Source organism: Saccopteryx leptura, chromosome 1, assembly GCF_036850995.1.
Source record: "Saccopteryx leptura isolate mSacLep1 chromosome 1, mSacLep1_pri_phased_curated, whole genome shotgun sequence".
Taxonomy (NCBI): Eukaryota; Metazoa; Chordata; class Mammalia; order Chiroptera; family Emballonuridae; genus Saccopteryx; species Saccopteryx leptura.
Window position 1 is genome coordinate 88,778,728 of NC_089503.1, and position 17,539 is coordinate 88,796,266.

General features: G+C 34.6%; 1 protein-coding gene across 4 annotated transcripts in view; it reads left to right on the forward strand.

The window, feature by feature from the left end:
* Positions 1 to 17,539, forward strand: part of DYNC2H1 (dynein cytoplasmic 2 heavy chain 1) — a 320,182-nt gene that overhangs the window by 192,120 nt on the left and 110,523 nt on the right. For all 4 annotated transcript variants that reach the window (XM_066371476.1, XM_066371485.1, XM_066371494.1 and 1 more), the window contains 4 exons: positions 3,574 to 3,734; positions 7,964 to 8,089; positions 11,004 to 11,114; positions 12,741 to 12,896. In XM_066371476.1, coding sequence (XP_066227573.1) covers positions 3,574 to 3,734; positions 7,964 to 8,089; positions 11,004 to 11,114; positions 12,741 to 12,896 — 554 coding nt within the window. The remainder of the gene's footprint in view (positions 1 to 3,573; positions 3,735 to 7,963; positions 8,090 to 11,003; positions 11,115 to 12,740; positions 12,897 to 17,539) is intronic.

Genomic DNA, 17,539 nt, shown 5'->3' on the forward strand with positions numbered 1-17,539 from the left:
GAGTTTTATACTTACCACCTGTAATAGTTTGATATTAGTGTTTTCCTTTCTTAACCACCTGAAAAGTGCAGGAGTTATATTCTTATATTTTAAAACTGTAAATTATTTATTTTCTATTATATCAGTATTTTTCCTGTATAAAGTAAGATATAATAAAGGTTTAAATTATTTAAGTTTTCAGTATATTTTCCTTTTGAAAGCATATTATGTTTTACAGATGCATGGTTACTTTATAATATCCCAGTGATTTACAAGTTGTTCTACACTATGATAATTTGCAATGCAATGAACATTTTGGTCTCTTTAATTTTAGTGAATAGTTTTGAATGATTTACACTGCAGTTCTAATAGTATGAGTTAAAATTACTTGGGTTAAGAAGATTAATCATTATATACTCAGTTCACTAAAAATGCAATGGAGATTTTATTGGAATTTTGTGGGCAGGAATGGCAGACACGGAATTCCAAGTAACATGAATGTATCATCTATGTTTTCTTAAATGGTATATGTTTCGTGAGTTTTTTTCTAATCCAAAATCTTTTGATACTTTAAAATGTTCTATAAAGTGAGTTGAACATATATTTAACTTCTGTGGAATTTTGAGTAGAGAAGTAATATTTGAATTTTTGGGAGGCTCTGGATATAAGATAGTGAGCAAAATGCATATGATTCCTGCCCTCATAGAGTTTATAGTTTATACTTGTTAAATTAAGAAATGATATGGCAGCTCTTGCCGGATAGCTCAGTTGGTTAGAACATTGTCCTGAAGCTCAGAGGTTGACAGTTCAATCCCTGGTCAGGGCACATACAGGAACAGATCAATGTTCCTGTCTCTCTTACACTCTCTCTTTTCCTCTCTCACTAAAATCAGTAAGTAAAAAAAAAAAATGATACGGCAGTCTGCATTTATATTTTTGAAATATAGTTTCTATATTTTCCAAGTAAAACATCTCTTAATCAGTTTTCAATTAATATGGAAATATCTTCATATATATTGATGTATTTTATCACATAATATATCTAATAAGAGGTCTATGAGAAGATATAGAAAAATAAAAACATGAACACTTGTTACTCCATTTTTCTGAGATAATCATTGTTAATATTTTAACATATACCTTTCTGTTCTTTTTAGGCAAAGAGATGTGTATGTATTACAGTATGGAATTATGTCTATTCTGCTGAGTAATCTGCTTTTTAGTAAATCACTCTTCTTATAACTTTTATTCTATTATATGGCTATCAGAAATTACTTATTCAGACTCCATAATGAAAGTCTTTTTTACATCCTTCTGCCTTCATATCCTAAATTATTTCTTAAATTAATTATTAAATTTAAATTAATGAATCAAAAGCCATGAACATTTTTAAGGCTTTTGATACATTTTATTAGACAGTGCTTTTAATTGGCCTAGAATGTTTATTGATTTTATGCATACATAAAAGAATGTCTGAATGAGTGAAAATAGTTCTTAATACATTGCCACAAGTACATAAGAAATCGTTCCCATTAGGTTTTAAAACAGGATGATTGATAGCAATTTAAATTTAGTTAAAAATAAAATTCACATGATATGCCTCTGGAAGCAATTAATCAATTTTAAGTGGGTGTTGGGGTAAATTTCACCTGGCAGGAATATTTCTGCCTTTGAAGATTTATTATTCTTATGGTTTGCTGTTACGAAGAACTAAAGAACTAAAGAAGTCGTTAAAGTGAGAAATTTGTCTTTTCAGAATGGTCATCTAGAAATGTCTTTTTTGGCCCATCTTGATGACATTGAATTCATATTGTAAAGTATTTGCTTCAGAAGGCCTTTATATGTTGTTTCTGATATTTTAGAATTTCTGAGGTGCAATGTTATCTGTTCATTTCTACTTTTGAGGATATAGGGAAGCCCTTCTTGCCTCTGTAGTCATTCTTTTTTTATTATTTTTTAAAGATTTTATTTATTGACTTAAGAGAGAGAGAGAGAGAGAGAGAAAGGGGAGGGGTGGAGAAGCAGATGGTCACTTCTCCTCTGTGCCCTGACTGGGAAAGTGAACCTAGGCCCAGGACTTCCACGCTCCGGGCCGATGCTCTACTGCTGAGCCAACTGCCCAGGGCTCATGTAGTCATTCTATAAATACTACTCACCCTCTTTTTTAACTCTTGTGTCATACTCTCATTACTATTTCAGTTGAAACGTATATTTCTGATTACCAGTTGAAGTAGGTCTTCTTTAGCTTGGCTTCTTCACTAAATACATTAATAATAGAAACATTCAAATTTTAAATATACTGGAGAAGATTTAAATATAATGGAGAAATTATATTTTTAGTCTGTATTGGACTTTCTGGTTTGTGAAGAGCTTCGGAATAGAAAAAGACAAAGATGAATTGTGTTGAATATAGTTAGCAGCTGGGTGCCTGTAGGCAAGATATTTGATTTCTTTATGTATGTGTCATTACACATAAAATAAACTACCTGTTACAATAGTCAGCATAGAGTAGGTGATGAATAAGTGGAATGTTTTTTATTATTATATTTTATTTTACTTCCAAATGACTTATGGATTGTTTTATCTCTGTCTTATAATTGGAGACACTGAGACATGGTGTATTTTAATGATTTGTAAGAGGTCACTCAGCTAACAAACATAAACTGAAAGCTATTTATTTCTGTTTCCAAACTAAGCATTCTTTTCATTCTGTACTACTTTTTCTTCTCTTAATGCATGGACATAAGAAATAACTTTAGCCTTGGCTAGTTAGCTCAGTCAGTTGAGAGTGTCCTCTCGAAAGGGCATGATTGCAGGTTTGGCCCTGGTCAGGGCCCACAGAGCAAGCAACCAAAGAATGTACAACTGAGAGGAACAACAAATGAATACTTTGCTTCTCCCTCCCTGCTCTCTCCCTTCCTCTCTGTATCTCTAAAAAGATCAATAAAAAAAATAAGCCATGGCTGGATAGCTTGGTTGGTAGGAGCGTTGGCTCAGAACGTGGAGGTTGCTGGTTCAATTCCCCTGATCGGGGCACATACAGGAGCAGCTCAATGTTCCTGCCTCACTTTCTCCCTGCCTCTTTCAAAAAAAGAAAAAAAAAAGAAAGAAAGAAAACAGAAATAATTTTATCCTATATCCTAACAGTGAAATTCTTACCAGTTCATGTGGAAATCTGATTCCCCATATGCCTTGCACAGAGTAAGTGCTCTGCTATCACATACAGGAAGGATAAGCTGTATAGGTGGAAGATTATGTCAGTCTTGTTGGGAAAAAATTGTATATAAGACCACAATGCTGATTGTCTGCTTCTTCATCTGTGAAATGTGGTCATCAGGACTTCCCTCATAGTGTTACAATAATTAGACACTTTACATCTAAAGCATTTAGAAAAATGCCTGGCACTTGAAGTATTCAATTTATCTTAGTTATTACTAGTGTCTGAATGATTTTGGAATGTGAAAACTTTAATATGTATGGGATTATTATAATTTACATAATTATTCTCTATTATAGATTATGTGATTCGTTTTAATAGATTTTTTTCTAAGTCATTTTACTTTTTATTTTTAATTTTTTTAATATATCTTTTAGGACTGAAAGAGTTGTCCCCACTTCCTTTAAATCTCAAACGCTTATACAAAGAGACACTAGAAGTTGAACCCATCTTGATAATTATTTCTCCGGGTGCTGATCCTTCCCAGGAACTTCAAGAACTTGCTAATGAGGAAAGGAGTGGAGACTGTTACCACCAGGTCAGTACATATCACCCTGCTGTTTTTACAGTTATTGCTCTTCCTGCTATACTTGATTCTATTAGAGAGACGGGCATTTTTGCTGTGGCAAACCAAATAATGTCCCCAAAGTGTCCACATCCTGATCCTCAGAACTTGTGACATTTTTACCTTACATGGTAATAGGAAATTTGCCAATATTATTAGGTTAATCTTGGAGAGGTTATCCTGGATTATCCATGTGGCACAGTATAATCACAAGGGTCTTTTAATTTTTTTTTTTAAACAGAGACAGAGACAGAGAGAGGGACAGGTAGGGACAGACAGACAGGAAGGGAGAGAGATGAGAAGCATCATTCTTCATTGTGGCATCTTAGTTGTTCATTGACTGCTTTCTCATATGTGCCTTGACTGGGGGGCTACAGGAGACTGAGTGACCCCTTGCTCAAGCCAGCGCCCTCGGGCTCAAGCCAGTGACATTGGGCTTTAAGCCAGCAATCTTTGGGCGCAAGCCAGTGACCATGGAGACATGTCTATGATCCCATGCTCAAGCCAGCGACCTCATGCTCAAGCCAGATGAGTCCACACTCAAGCCTGCGACCTCGGGGTTTCAAATCTAGGTCTTTCGGGTCCCAGTCCAATGCCCTACCCACTGCGCCACTCCCTGGTCAGGCTCACAAGGGTTCTTATACAGGGGAGGCAGAGGAGGTCAATTGAGGGAAGGAAATATGACTGGAGCAGAGGTCAGAGAGGTCAGACTGTTTGTGCTGCTGCTTTGAAGATGGAGGTCGGGGTGATGAGCAGAGATGTAGATGGCTTGTGGAAGCTGGAAAGGCAGGGAAGGGTCTCTTCTAGATCCTCCAGAAAGAACACAGCCCTTTAGTACTTCTTTTAGTTTAAAACCAAATGCCTTGGTTTTAGACCAGTGGGACCTCTAATCTCCAGAAGTCTGTTACGGTAATAACTATGTCTAGTTTTAAGGCTCTAAATTGTGGTACTTTGTTATAACAGTAATAGGAAACTAATGTGTTAATTTGCTTACATTTTAAGAATAATCTTTAAAATTTTACTTTGATGTTTTTTCCAATAAAACAGCAATATATATCTGTAAAAACTGAAATAATAGAAATACATATATTAAAAAATATTTTATCTAACATAATGCCATTTATTCCTGAGGTGAATTTAGAAACTTTAATTTATGTTACCTCCTTTTATCAATTCAGTTTGCATGGAAGTTTGAAAGTTTAATTACTCTCTATTTTTAACAAATAAATAAATGTTTTTCATTGGGAAAATAATAATGATTAAAAAAGCAAATCATAAATGAAAAGTAGAATGTTATGAGGAACATAAATAGATGATGATAAAATAGAAAGACTGCAGAATCTGCACAATTGAGCCTAACTTTAGGGAATTTCATTCAATTGTAGTTATAGTATATTAATAAACTTATTAGGACAATATTCAGTTATCAGTAAGGTATCTTAAGGAAGGAGAGACCGTTACTATAGGTTGTGTCTGTTAGCAGTAATGTTGGCAAAAAGATAAAAGTGCATTCACGGTAGGTTTAACTATTTAAACTTCTGGAGTTTTGTGCACTGAACTTGCAAAACTGTTTAATGTAGTAAAAACCTTTACATATAGACATATCTATTTATACTTATGTTACTTAAAAATTTTGTTGTGGCCTGGCCAGCTGGCTCAATTAATAGAGCATCGGCCTATGAATGTCCAGAGTTTGATTCCTGATGAGGCCACCCAAGAGCAGCGACCATCTGTTTCTCTTCCCCTCCCCCTCCCCCTTCCCTCTCTCTTCCCTTCCCACAGCCAGTGACTCCATTGGTTTGGGCATAGGCCCTGGGCACTGAATATAGCTCACATGGTTCAAGCTTAGCCCAAGACGGGGTTGTTGGGTTGATCCCAGTCAGGGCACATATGGGAGTCTTATATCACTATCTCCCCTCCTCTCACTTAAAAATATATTAAAAATTGTGTTGCTGTGCTGAATATATGTGCTAAGGTTAATAATATATTAATGCAGAAATTAATTTTTAATAAACTGGTGTGGTTTTTTCGGGGGGAAGGGCTAACCATTTTCCAGCTGTGCTTAATTTTTTTTTTTTTTTTGCTCATAGTAAATATTTTCTAATAAGTTTTCATGAACCTTTAAGCTGCTTTCACATAACTTATGCCCTTTGGAAAATTTTAAATTGCCTATTTTTAGCTGCCATTTCAGTTCAGCAATATATCCTTCTTCTCGGATTATGTTGTACATGCCTTCATTTTATTTTTTTTTAATTTTAATAAATATAAATATTGCATTGAAACAGTTCAACCATTATTTGTTTCATCCCTTCTATTTGCTTAGTTCCAGGTTACACCTTGAAAATTCAAAACAAAATCAATATCTGAGTACTTATTACCTGTTTTATTGTACACTTTAATATACAATGAATTAGACATTGTTTTCACTCTCAAAAGCTTTATAGTCTAATTGATAAAATCAATACTTGTGAAAATCAACTGAAAAACAAAGAAGTGGTATCTTGTATTTGTTATGAAAAAAGAAATCACTATGGTTTGAAATAATCTATAAGAGTACTCTTCAAAAATGTTTTCACTATGTACCTAGTAACAGATTTGAGCCAGGACTCCCAATATATGTATAGTTATATGTTATATACATATATACATAGATATAGCTGTATTGATATACAAGTACAATGGGGTCCTTGGGTTACAACACAGTTATATTCCTCCGACAGTGATTTAACCCGAATTTTGGTGTAAGTCAGAACACCCTAGCCTAACATAAAGGGAACACAGTCCAAAATAGCCTAGGTAAGCATACAGGGAGACGCCAACTCCCTCACTCATATGCTGCGTTCCTGCGTATTCTTCCGCCACATGCAGCCAAACCAGTTCAACCATGTAGTCCTAAGTACAATGCTAACGGCATCAGATGGAAACACTCATGTCTCAATTTTTTAAAGTTTTTATGGGAGTGAGTGTCTAAACTCTAAACATCGTATGTCTAGACTGTCGTAACTCAAGGACCCCCCTGTATTATATAAATTGTCCTTTTAAAAATGGAGGAGTTAAGACTTGATATGGTAAGTGGCATATATGCACTTTAGATTCTTGACTAAAACTTTTGAAGAATCTTAGACTTAAGTAGTCACTAAGTCTAAGTATTTAAATAACAGAGAAATCTTATGTACTGAGTGTACTATCTAGGATCTTCCTGCTCCTGCTTGAATATGTTAATGCTTGGAAGTTTTGTTATATAAAGTGACCTATTCTACTACATGAGTGGTGTAGGTGTAGATGGACTACAGGGATTGCAAAAATTGGAATGAAATTCCAATGAGGTTAGGATTCTCATTTCTTCTATGCCTTTATTTTCTCCCCTCTCCTTTTTCTTTTTCCTCCCTATCTCATCCCTCTGAGCAGCAATAGAGGAGCAAATGGCTGGTAGAGTCTTGAACTCATCATCATGTTAGGATTTCCTAGGGCCAGGGAGTGAATGATAGTTCTATTAGACCAGCAGCTTGAGAGCCAAATATGTGCAATGTTGGAAAAATTAAGAGACATAAATTTCAAAGTATTGAATGAGATCATAGTTATAAAGAAAATATTTTTTAAGGCCTATGTTTGAGAAGGTAAGAATTATAAGAAATAGTGGGATGAGGAACAAAAGACTATTCAGGAATTTTTTGTACCATTCTGTAATTTGCAAACGTGTAATGATAATATATTTTAATAAAAACATAGTCTGAGCCTGACCAGTTGGTAGCATAGTGGATACAGCATCAGACTGGGATGTGGAGGACCCAGGTTTGAAACCCCGAGGTCACCTGCTTGAGAGCAGGCTCACCAGCTTGAGTGCGCGGTCACAGGCTCGAGTATGGGATCATAGACATGACCTCATGATCGCTGGCTTTAGCTAAAAGGTTGCTGGCTTGAGCAAGGGCTCACTCATTCTGCTGTAGCCCTCTAGTCAAAGCACATATGAGAAAGCAGTCAATGAACAACTAAGGTCCTGCAACAAAGAATTGATGCTTCTCATCTCTCTTCCTTTTGGTTTTTCTGTCCCTGTCTGTCCCTCTCTCTGTCTCTCTCTGTTTCTGTCAAAAAAATAAATATATATATAGACTGATATTTCTTATTAAAAATTGAGAACCCTGATTATGTGCTACAACATGTTATTAGATTTGTTTTTTAGGTTTTTTTGTTTGTTTTTGCAGGTTGCCATGGGTCAAGGTCAAGCTGACTTAGCAATTCAAATGCTAAAAGAATGTGCTCATAATGGAAACTGGCTCTGTTTGAAGAACTTACATCTAGTGGTATCTTGGCTACCAGTTCTGGAAAAGGTAGATTCAGATAGATGTGGTACAAATAATAATATATATATGTATGTAATATGCTCAATTCACTAATCTTTAGGGACATCAGTATTAAAAAAGCCATGCATTATTTATAATGATTTGTTTTAAAAATTAGTATTTGAGATATTTAAAATCTTTTAAGTATTTTCTTCTTAAATGTGTACATTTGTACAAACCAAGTTGGATCTTTAAATAGGAAGTTTATAAAATCTATATGTAAAGGCATATATGGAAAGCCAAGAATATATTAATCATGATTGAAGGGAGATTTAGAGACTTTTTTTCAGAGGGAAAATAAGTAAGTGCTTTAAAGGATTGTGGAATTTATATTTATAACAGTACTTTCTCTTGTTCTGTTGTGCTGTATGGGGAGAAGAAATGTAGACAAATCAGAGAGAACTGTAGAACAAACATTCTAGTTGCTAAGACAGCTAAGATGTAAACTGAAGCAATCATTTCATTTAATGCAGTGGCCCCAACATGAAAATAACCTTAAGATGGAACAAATTGCTTGATAGCTCATAAATGCAAACCTGGATTGAAGTCTAGTGTTTAACAAAGATGACTCTGGCCTTGTGTAATTAGAGTTGGTTTAAAAGATAAAATGATGTTGCTTGAAAGCTCTATGTGATTGAGCTAAGTGTAGTTGAGGAGATGAGGGTATCATGATTAATTTCAGCAATACAAGTATGAATAGACACTTCTCTGAAGAAGACATACAGATGGCCAATCGGTATATGAAAAAATGTTCAGTGTCACTAATCATCAGGTAGATGCAGATTAAAACCACAATGAGATATCACCTCATACTTGTCAGAATGGCTATCATCAACAAATCAACAAACATCAAATGTTGATGAGGATGGGTGAAAAGGAAACCCCCGTGCACTGCTGGTGGGAGTGTAGACTCGTGCAGCCATTGTGGAAAACAGTATGGAGTTTCCTCAAAATATTAAAAATAGATCTGCCTATTGACTGAGCTATTCCATTTCTGGGAATATATCCTAAGAATTCAGAAACACTAATTCAAAAGAAGATACACACCCCATGTTCATTGCAGCATTATTTATAATAACCAAGATCTGAAAACAGCCCAAGTGTCCATCAGTGGGTGAGTGAATAAAAAAAATCTGTGGTATATTTACACAATGGAATATTAGCCATAAAAAAGGAAATGTTGCCATGGCCGGTTGGCTCAATGGTAGAGCGTCGGCCTGGCGTTCAGAAGTCCCGGGTTCGATTCCCGGCCAGGGCACACAGGAGAAGCACCCATCTGCTTCTCCACCCCTCCTCCTCTCCTTCCTCTCTGTCTCTCTCTTCCCCTCCCGCAGCCGAGGCTCCATTGGAGCAAAGATGGCCCGGGCGCTGGGATGGCTCCTTGGCCTCTGCCCCAGGCGCTAGAGTGGCTCTGGTCACAACAGAGCGATGCCCCTGGTGGGCAGAGCATCGCCCCCTGGTGGGTGTGCCGGGTGGATCCCGGTCGGGCGCATGTGGGAGTCTGTCTGACTGTCTCTCCCCATTTCCAGCTTCAGAAAATAAAAAATAAAAAAAAAAAAGAAAGAAATGTTACCTTTTGCAAGAGCATGGATGGACTTGGAGATAATTATGCTAAGTGAAATAAGCCAGGCAGAGAAAGACAAATACCATATGGTCTCACTTATATGTTGAATCTAATAAACACACTAAACTGATGAACAAAATAGAAACAGAAGCATGGACACCGGAAACAGGTGGACAGCTCTCAGAGGAAAGGGGCAAGCAGACTGCATAATAGAAGGTGAAGATATTAGCCAAAAACATGTATAAATAACATATAGATACAGAGGAAGGATGGCAATAGCCAGAGGGGAAGGGGAGGTTGAGGTAGGGGTAGAGGACAAAGAGGGGGGACATGGGCAGAAAGAGACCTTGCATGGGGCGGAGAGTATAATGCAGTTTGTAGATGGTGTTATATTGAGTTGTACACTGAAAACTTGTATGGTTTGGTGAACCATGTCATCCAAATAAATTTTAAAAATATATTAATTCATTCATTAAACACTTTGCTGAGTACACAAAAAAAAACAACTGTCCTAGGTGATGGTTACATATAAAATCTGTACCTATTAGGAACTTAGTTTAGAAGAGACAGACCACATTAGCAAATACGTAGTATGATTTAATATTACAGAAGATAATTGACAAAATATCATTAGTGATTAATTCTTTGGGATTGTGGTAGTGAAGAGTTGGAGAAGATATTCCCCTAAGATATGATATTTGAATTATATACTTTGACAAATGAGTAAGAATTTGTCAGGTTATAAAAGTAATAATAGGCAGAAAGCATATAATGAGTAAAGACAGAGGCATAAAAACTTAAGTGATTTAAACATACAGCATGGGTAGATTAATTTGTATGGTATAGTTTTAATTTATACCATACGCAGTAGTATGCACTAAAAATGATCAATAAAGGAGTGGATATCACTATAAAAGTTTTGTGGAAGTACCAGTTGAAGCAGTGGGAACCTGAAGGCCTAAAGATGACTGTTCATTTAGGCATAGCAATTACAGCTAACACTTATTTTGTACTTACTATGTATCAGGCAGTTCTAAGTATTTTACACAGTACTATGAGGTAGGTGCTATTGTTTTCCTTGCTTAGTAATGGTGTGAGTCACATAGCAAATAAATGGCAGAATTTGGAGTTTAAACCTGATGGCTACCTGCAGGTCCAAGTTCTCATCTATTACACTAAGTTAATAATAGAGAAGTTGTATATTTAAAGTAAATGTAATCATAATATTGAGAAATATATCAGAATGTCACAAAGACTTTAGTAAGAAAATTAGAAATAGTATATAGAAATTTATGGATGTTTTTAAGTAGATTTTTATTGTTGTTTTTATATAACAAGGAGTTGAACACTCTTCAACCTAAAGATACCTTTCGTCTTTGGCTCACTGCAGAAGTTCATCCCAACTTTACTCCTATTTTATTACAGTCAAGTTTGAAGATAACATATGAGGTAAGAAGATCTAAAACTTGAACCACTAGTTGTATTAGTGCAGTGATCTCCTCATGCCTTCCAGACTCTGTAAACAACTGTCTATTATGTGAAACTTTCCATTTAGATGAAGTATGATATACATAAATAATGGCATAAGATGGCATTTATAAAAATACATTTAAATTTTTCTTCCAGATTTTACTTCATATTTTTGGTTGCTTATCATAATAAAAGATACATAGCACGAATTTTACCATTTTAATCATTTTTAAGTATATGGTACAATGGTGTTAACCATACTTACCTTATTGTGCAACAGAATCTTCTCCAGACACTCTCGCAGGGTACTCTTCTATTGGGTTGTATGAGCCATAATGGCAGGAGCAATATTTGTTGTTGTTTTGCTTTTTTGTTCTTATCATATAATACCTGGAATGTTGGAAGAACACAGTAGATATTTCAATTAATAAAGAGTGAATACATCAGGGAAACTTTTCCTTTAATGTTTTAACTTAAAATGCAGCCTTCTCCAGAATCCTTCCTTTTGGGAGATAATTTTATTGCATTTTCATGGAAATTTTTAGTTTTATTTAATTTTTGGTGACTTTTATGCTAGAAAATAGCATAGTACATTATGTTCAAAACTATTAGTATACATATGCTGTATACATAAGTATACATTATCTTTAAAAATTGTTAAATCTTTATTTTATTATTTTCTTTTTTAATTATTTGCGAGTGTTTTTAAAAATTTATTCCAAATAATCATTGTCATACTAATCTTTTCTATTCTCTGAATTTGATGCCTTATTTATTTATTTTTTTCTTCTCAATGTTTTCCTTAGATTTGTATTTGCTTTTGTTCTTTATGATTTCTTATGTTGAATGCTTAATTGGTTCATATTTACTTGCATTAATATTGAAATTAATTTAACCTTGTGACTTTGTTGTTAAGTATAGCTTTGGCCTTATATCATAATTTGACATAGTAATGATTTGTATTTGTTATTTTTTAGTCTGTATTTGTATATGATTTTCTCTAATTATATATGATTTATCCATTTTGCATAATCTTTAGAATAGTGTCTTTAAAAACTGTTAAGTGGTTGTTCAGTTTCCTATTAATGTTATGTTTTATTGAATAATACTCAGAAAATTATCCTGTTTATGATATTTTTTGTTAATGTTTAATGAACAAAACATTTTTATTTTAAAAGTATAAATTGGGATATGTACTTAAAAAGTCAATACTATTTTTCTTTAACTTTTAAACAAGATTTTTTATTTAAGAAAAAATAGAATATAAAGGATTGTAGCAGAATAGTCATTTCAGTAAACCATTTACTGGAGACCATTTTAGTAAAATACCTTAATGTTCATATAAAACTTATTTGGTTGTTTTGAATATTGATTTATAGGCTATTTAATTTAAAAAATTATTTTGGGTTTATAATTGAGATGACGTGTTAGATATAAGGAGTTTTATATTTGTACATTTTGAAGTACATAATGAAATAATTGAAGTAAATTTGGTAATGGTGTAAAACTTTCTTCATTAAAATATGTTCTCAAATGTGTTACATAATGGTTTATATTTATTTTTTGTTTTAAGAAAATATTATATCTGTTATTTTTTTTCTTTAGTCACCTCCAGGTTTAAAGAAGAATTTAATGCGTACTTATGAATCCTGGACTCCCGAGCAAATTGGCAAAAAAGGTGATATACATCGAGCTCATGCTCTCTTCAGTTTGGCATGGTTTCATGCTGCATGTCAAGAAAGAAGAAATTTTATTCCACAGGTAAATAAGATTAGTCTTGGATATATTAAGTAGTACATATTTTTAATGGTAGAGTATTTGTATAATTTAGTAGAAATGGCTAGGATTACTTTATAATGTGGCTCATGATTTATAAATTTGTATCTTTAATTGAATTTTTTCTGTTAATCTTTTGGATTGTATATAGTTATATAGTTCATCTCTCTTTGAATTGTGTAGAACAATGTGTGAACTATCATAAGCTCCTAATGATTGTTAGGCATCATTTTTGTAGTTTTATATCTTAACAGGCATCTCAAAGTTCAAGAACTGAATTCCCTTCCCTATCCCTGTCTTTCTTTTAGTATATTCCTCTAAATAAAAATTATTGAGGTCCATTTATTTCCTTAAACTAGGAACCTGGGAGTTATTTTCTTTTTCTTAGTCTTCTGCTCAATTCATTATCAAGTTATATTGATTTTATTTCCAAAACATAATTCAAGCTTGTCATTTTTCTTCACTTTTTTTCTAAGCTGTATTACCTCTCACATGTATTACTTTCTGAGGTAGCCTTTCATTGCTTCTGGCTATTTCCCTTTAGGAGCCAGAATTATTTTTTAATATATAATTTTTATCACTTTATTATTCTCCTTAAAATCCAACAAATGGCTTTCTGTTGTGTTTGGGAAAATATATGCAAGTTTCCTAGTCCAGAAGGAAAGATTTGTCTATCTCTTCTGGCCCCTGTTTCCACTTGTTCTTTATACCTCAGTCATACTAGACTAGACATCTTTATGGTCTTTAATTCATCAAGCTCTTTCTCACCATAGGTCCTCCCTGTTATTGTTATTACAAGCAGTAGACCACACTGTCATGGCAGCCCTCGCTGGTACCAATGTTCCCTTCTTGCCAAATGCCTGTCTTAGCCACCAATTGCATTATTCTTTCATCTTTAAATTTTTCTCATCCTCGTTTTAAACTTTCCCTAATTCTGTTGTGATAATCACTCCTCATACTTCCCTCTCTACCTGCCTCCCTTTTAGCCTCTCTCTCTCTATAGCTAGTGCTCAACTTACGACCACGATTGGTTCTGACAGACAGGTTGTAACACAATTTGGTCGTTAAGTTGAGTATGCTATATGTACAGTACTGTGAAATGATGTTATAAAAATCTTTAAGTCATATTTTATCATAATTTTCTTTCATTAGTTATATATCATAATTTTCTTTGTTCATTTTATGCCATTTGTATCATCTCTACACCATTTTGTTTCTTATTTTTACATTCGTCAGGTTTAAGTAAAATACTGCATTACCAGTACAACTGGTTTAATATTTGCAAAGACAATTTCCTCTTGGTAGACATCTTGGGAGGGGTTTGATGAAAAATATCCAAGACACAAAACACAAATTGCTGTACCGAGTCTGGGATAACAGTTGAAATGGTGCACGCGGAGATGGTAGTGCTGCCGGAAGCTGGTCTGCACTGTTGTATGCCCAGCTGGGCAATGCTTGCGCTGCCAGACGCAGAGCAGTCGCGGCTAGCAATTGTGGTCGTAAAGTCGAATGGTTGTAAGTTGCATAGGTCGTAAGTCAATCAATATTTGTATTTGTTATGTGTCAAAATAAGAGCATCAGATATGGAGTTACTCTAGAATTTCCTAGCTAAGCCACTTTCCTTGAGCTCCAATAAGCAACAGTTTACTCAGCTCCAGAGTAGAAGTAATAATCATGCTTATCTTTGTTGTATTAAATGAAATAGTGCTTAATACAGTACAGTGCCTGACAATAACCTGTCAGTAAATAGCTGTAAAAGTCATTAAATAGTAAATAACAACAGTAATGTGTTGTTTCATATAATTTAAATGCTACACTTATGGGAGGGTACGCTTAATTTTCTCATTTTACAAAATAGGACAATGGATCTCAATGGTAATGAATGCTAAACATTACACCTAAAAAACTATTCTGGTTGGAAATGGCCAGGCCCACCTTTCTCCAAAGCCCTTATTCTTCTGACATTCATCTTCACACTAATAGATCAGTTAATATCTGATGGATAAATGATGATAATAAAAATGATCCACGTTTATTGAGAAAAAAAGTATTTTTAAGATGACATTAATTTTTTATTAAATGATATATTTACATAGTATAAATTTTAAAAATATGAAAAACTGCCCTGGCCAGTTGGCTCAGTGGTAGAGCGTCGGCCTGGCGTGCAGGAGTCCCGGGTTTGATTTCTGGCCAGGGCACACAGGAGAAGCGCCCATCTGCTTCTCCACCCCTCCCCCTCTCCTTCCTCTCTGTCTCTCTCTTCCCCTCCCACAGCCAGGGCTCCATTGGAGCAAAGGTGGCCTGGGCGCTGGGGGTGGCTCTATGGCCTCTGCCTCAGGTGCTAGAATGGCTCTGGTCGCAACAGAGCAATGCCCCAGATGGACAGAGTGTCGCCCCCTGGTCGGGCGCATGCGGGAGTCTGACTGCCTCCCCCTTTCCGACTTCAGAAAAAAATACAAAAATAAAAAATAAAAAAAAATAAAAGATATGAAAAATTTTGCAATTAAAATTTAGTCTCTTCCCTCTGTCCTCCTGAAATCTATGTCTGTTACCACAATGTCAACACTTCACCATTTTTTTTGGTGTCCTTCAGAGATATTATATAAATATACAAATATATTTCATGTATTTATAACTTTCAGATATTCTTTTTAACTTAAATAACAGCACGTTACAAATACAGTTCTGTACCTTACTTTAATAATCAGTGCATTTTAGAGATTGTTAAATATTAGTATGTATGTAATACCTAATTTTAAAACATTTATGCTTGGCTGGTGGCTTATTGTATAGAGTGTCAGCCCCGTGTATGTACATCTCAGGTTTGATCGCCCATCAGGACACAAAAAAGAAGCAACCAACTGCTTCTTTTCCCCTTCCTCTCCCCTTTCTCTCCTCTCCCTCCTGCAGCCAGTGGTTTGATTGGTTCAAATATTGCCATGTGCACTGAAGGTAGCTCAGTTGATCCAAGTGCATCAGCCTCAGGCACTAAAAATAGCTTAGTTGATTAAGCATGGGCCCAAGATGGGTTTGCCAGGTGGAACCTGGTCAGAGTGCATGCAGGAGTTTGTCTCACTTTAAAAAATAAAATATTTGTGTTAATTATATGAATATACATGTTTTTAAGCAGTTTTGTATTGTTGGGTGGTCATGCATACTCTTTTCAATCTTCACTTTTACAGAATCTTTGCCTATACTTGCCTCTTTTGGCACTTATTTATAGTGACCATTTTCTAAATTTGGAATTTTTGGGTCAAAAGATAGGTATGTTTAAAAAAATTCATAAATATTACTAAAGTGCTCTGTATAGAGAATATACAAATTCACTTTCATACACACCAAGCAACTGAAAATGTCATTTTTTAACACTCTAATTTTGCTCTCATGAATATCATAAAATTGGAGGTAAAAGCAGACAAAATATAGAATACCATTAATTGCTAGAGACCATGTCATAAAGATGTATACTTCTACAAAGCTATTTTACATATTTTCCTCATTTTGTTTTGCTTTTTTTTGTTGTAATGCTATATTTGGTTGTAAAATTAACTTCCTCTATTTTAGACATGTATATTATACTTTTTTTTAAGTGTAAAGAGATATAGAGTAGAGAGACAGACTCCTGCATGCGCCCTGACCAGCATCCACCCAGCAACCCTTGTCTGGGGCACTGTTCAAATCAACCAAGCTATCCTCAGCACCTGGGGCCAAAGCTCAAATCAACTGAGCCACTCACTGGCTGTGAGAGGGGAAGAGAGAGAAGTGGGACAGGGAGGAGAAGAGAAGCAGTGGTCACTTCTCCTGTGTGCCCTGACCAGGGATCAAACCTTGGACATCTGCACACTAGGCCAGTGCACTAGCCACTGAGCCAACTGTCCAGGGTAGTATATTGTACAGTACTTCTAATAGAGTACTAGATGTAGTATCAGTTTTAATTCATATTTGTTATTTGATATCTTGTTATTCTTATGAGATTGTGAGCATTTGATAACAGCCTTTATCACATTCATCTTTCTAGATACATTTAACACAGTGCCTGAATATCCAGCTGGGTTAAATAGGAGTTGATTGGCTATACATATAGAGAAGCTCTCCATATGTATAGCGTTATTCCTCTCAGAAAATATTATATGAATTACAAATTAATCTTTCAAAATTTTGTAACATAATTTTAAAAATCATTACTTATCCAACACTATATCAGTAATTATACTTTTCTAATTTGAGTTTTATAAGTATTGATTAATCTTTAAGTCATCTAATTTTTAAAAACATTTCACAAAGAAGATCTACTAGAGTGATATATGAAATGTTATTAATAAGACTTCACTTTGAGTTGGTAGAAAATTTATCTCAAATATTACAGTAATTTTATTAACTGTTGATGAGTTATATGATATCCCTAACAGATCTTTAATTCTTAGGTATAGTATAACTTAGTGAGTGAAGTTTAAATCTCTTGTTTTCACAATGTCCTAATATTAGTGATTTCCAAATTTATTTGTGTGACTCCTAATTCTCTAAGCTCTAGGCTTGTATATCCAAATATTTATTTGACCTATTCTGTTGGATGTCTAAAAAAAATTACTGAAAACTCCATTTTTTCTGGACCCAAGTATTAGAACATA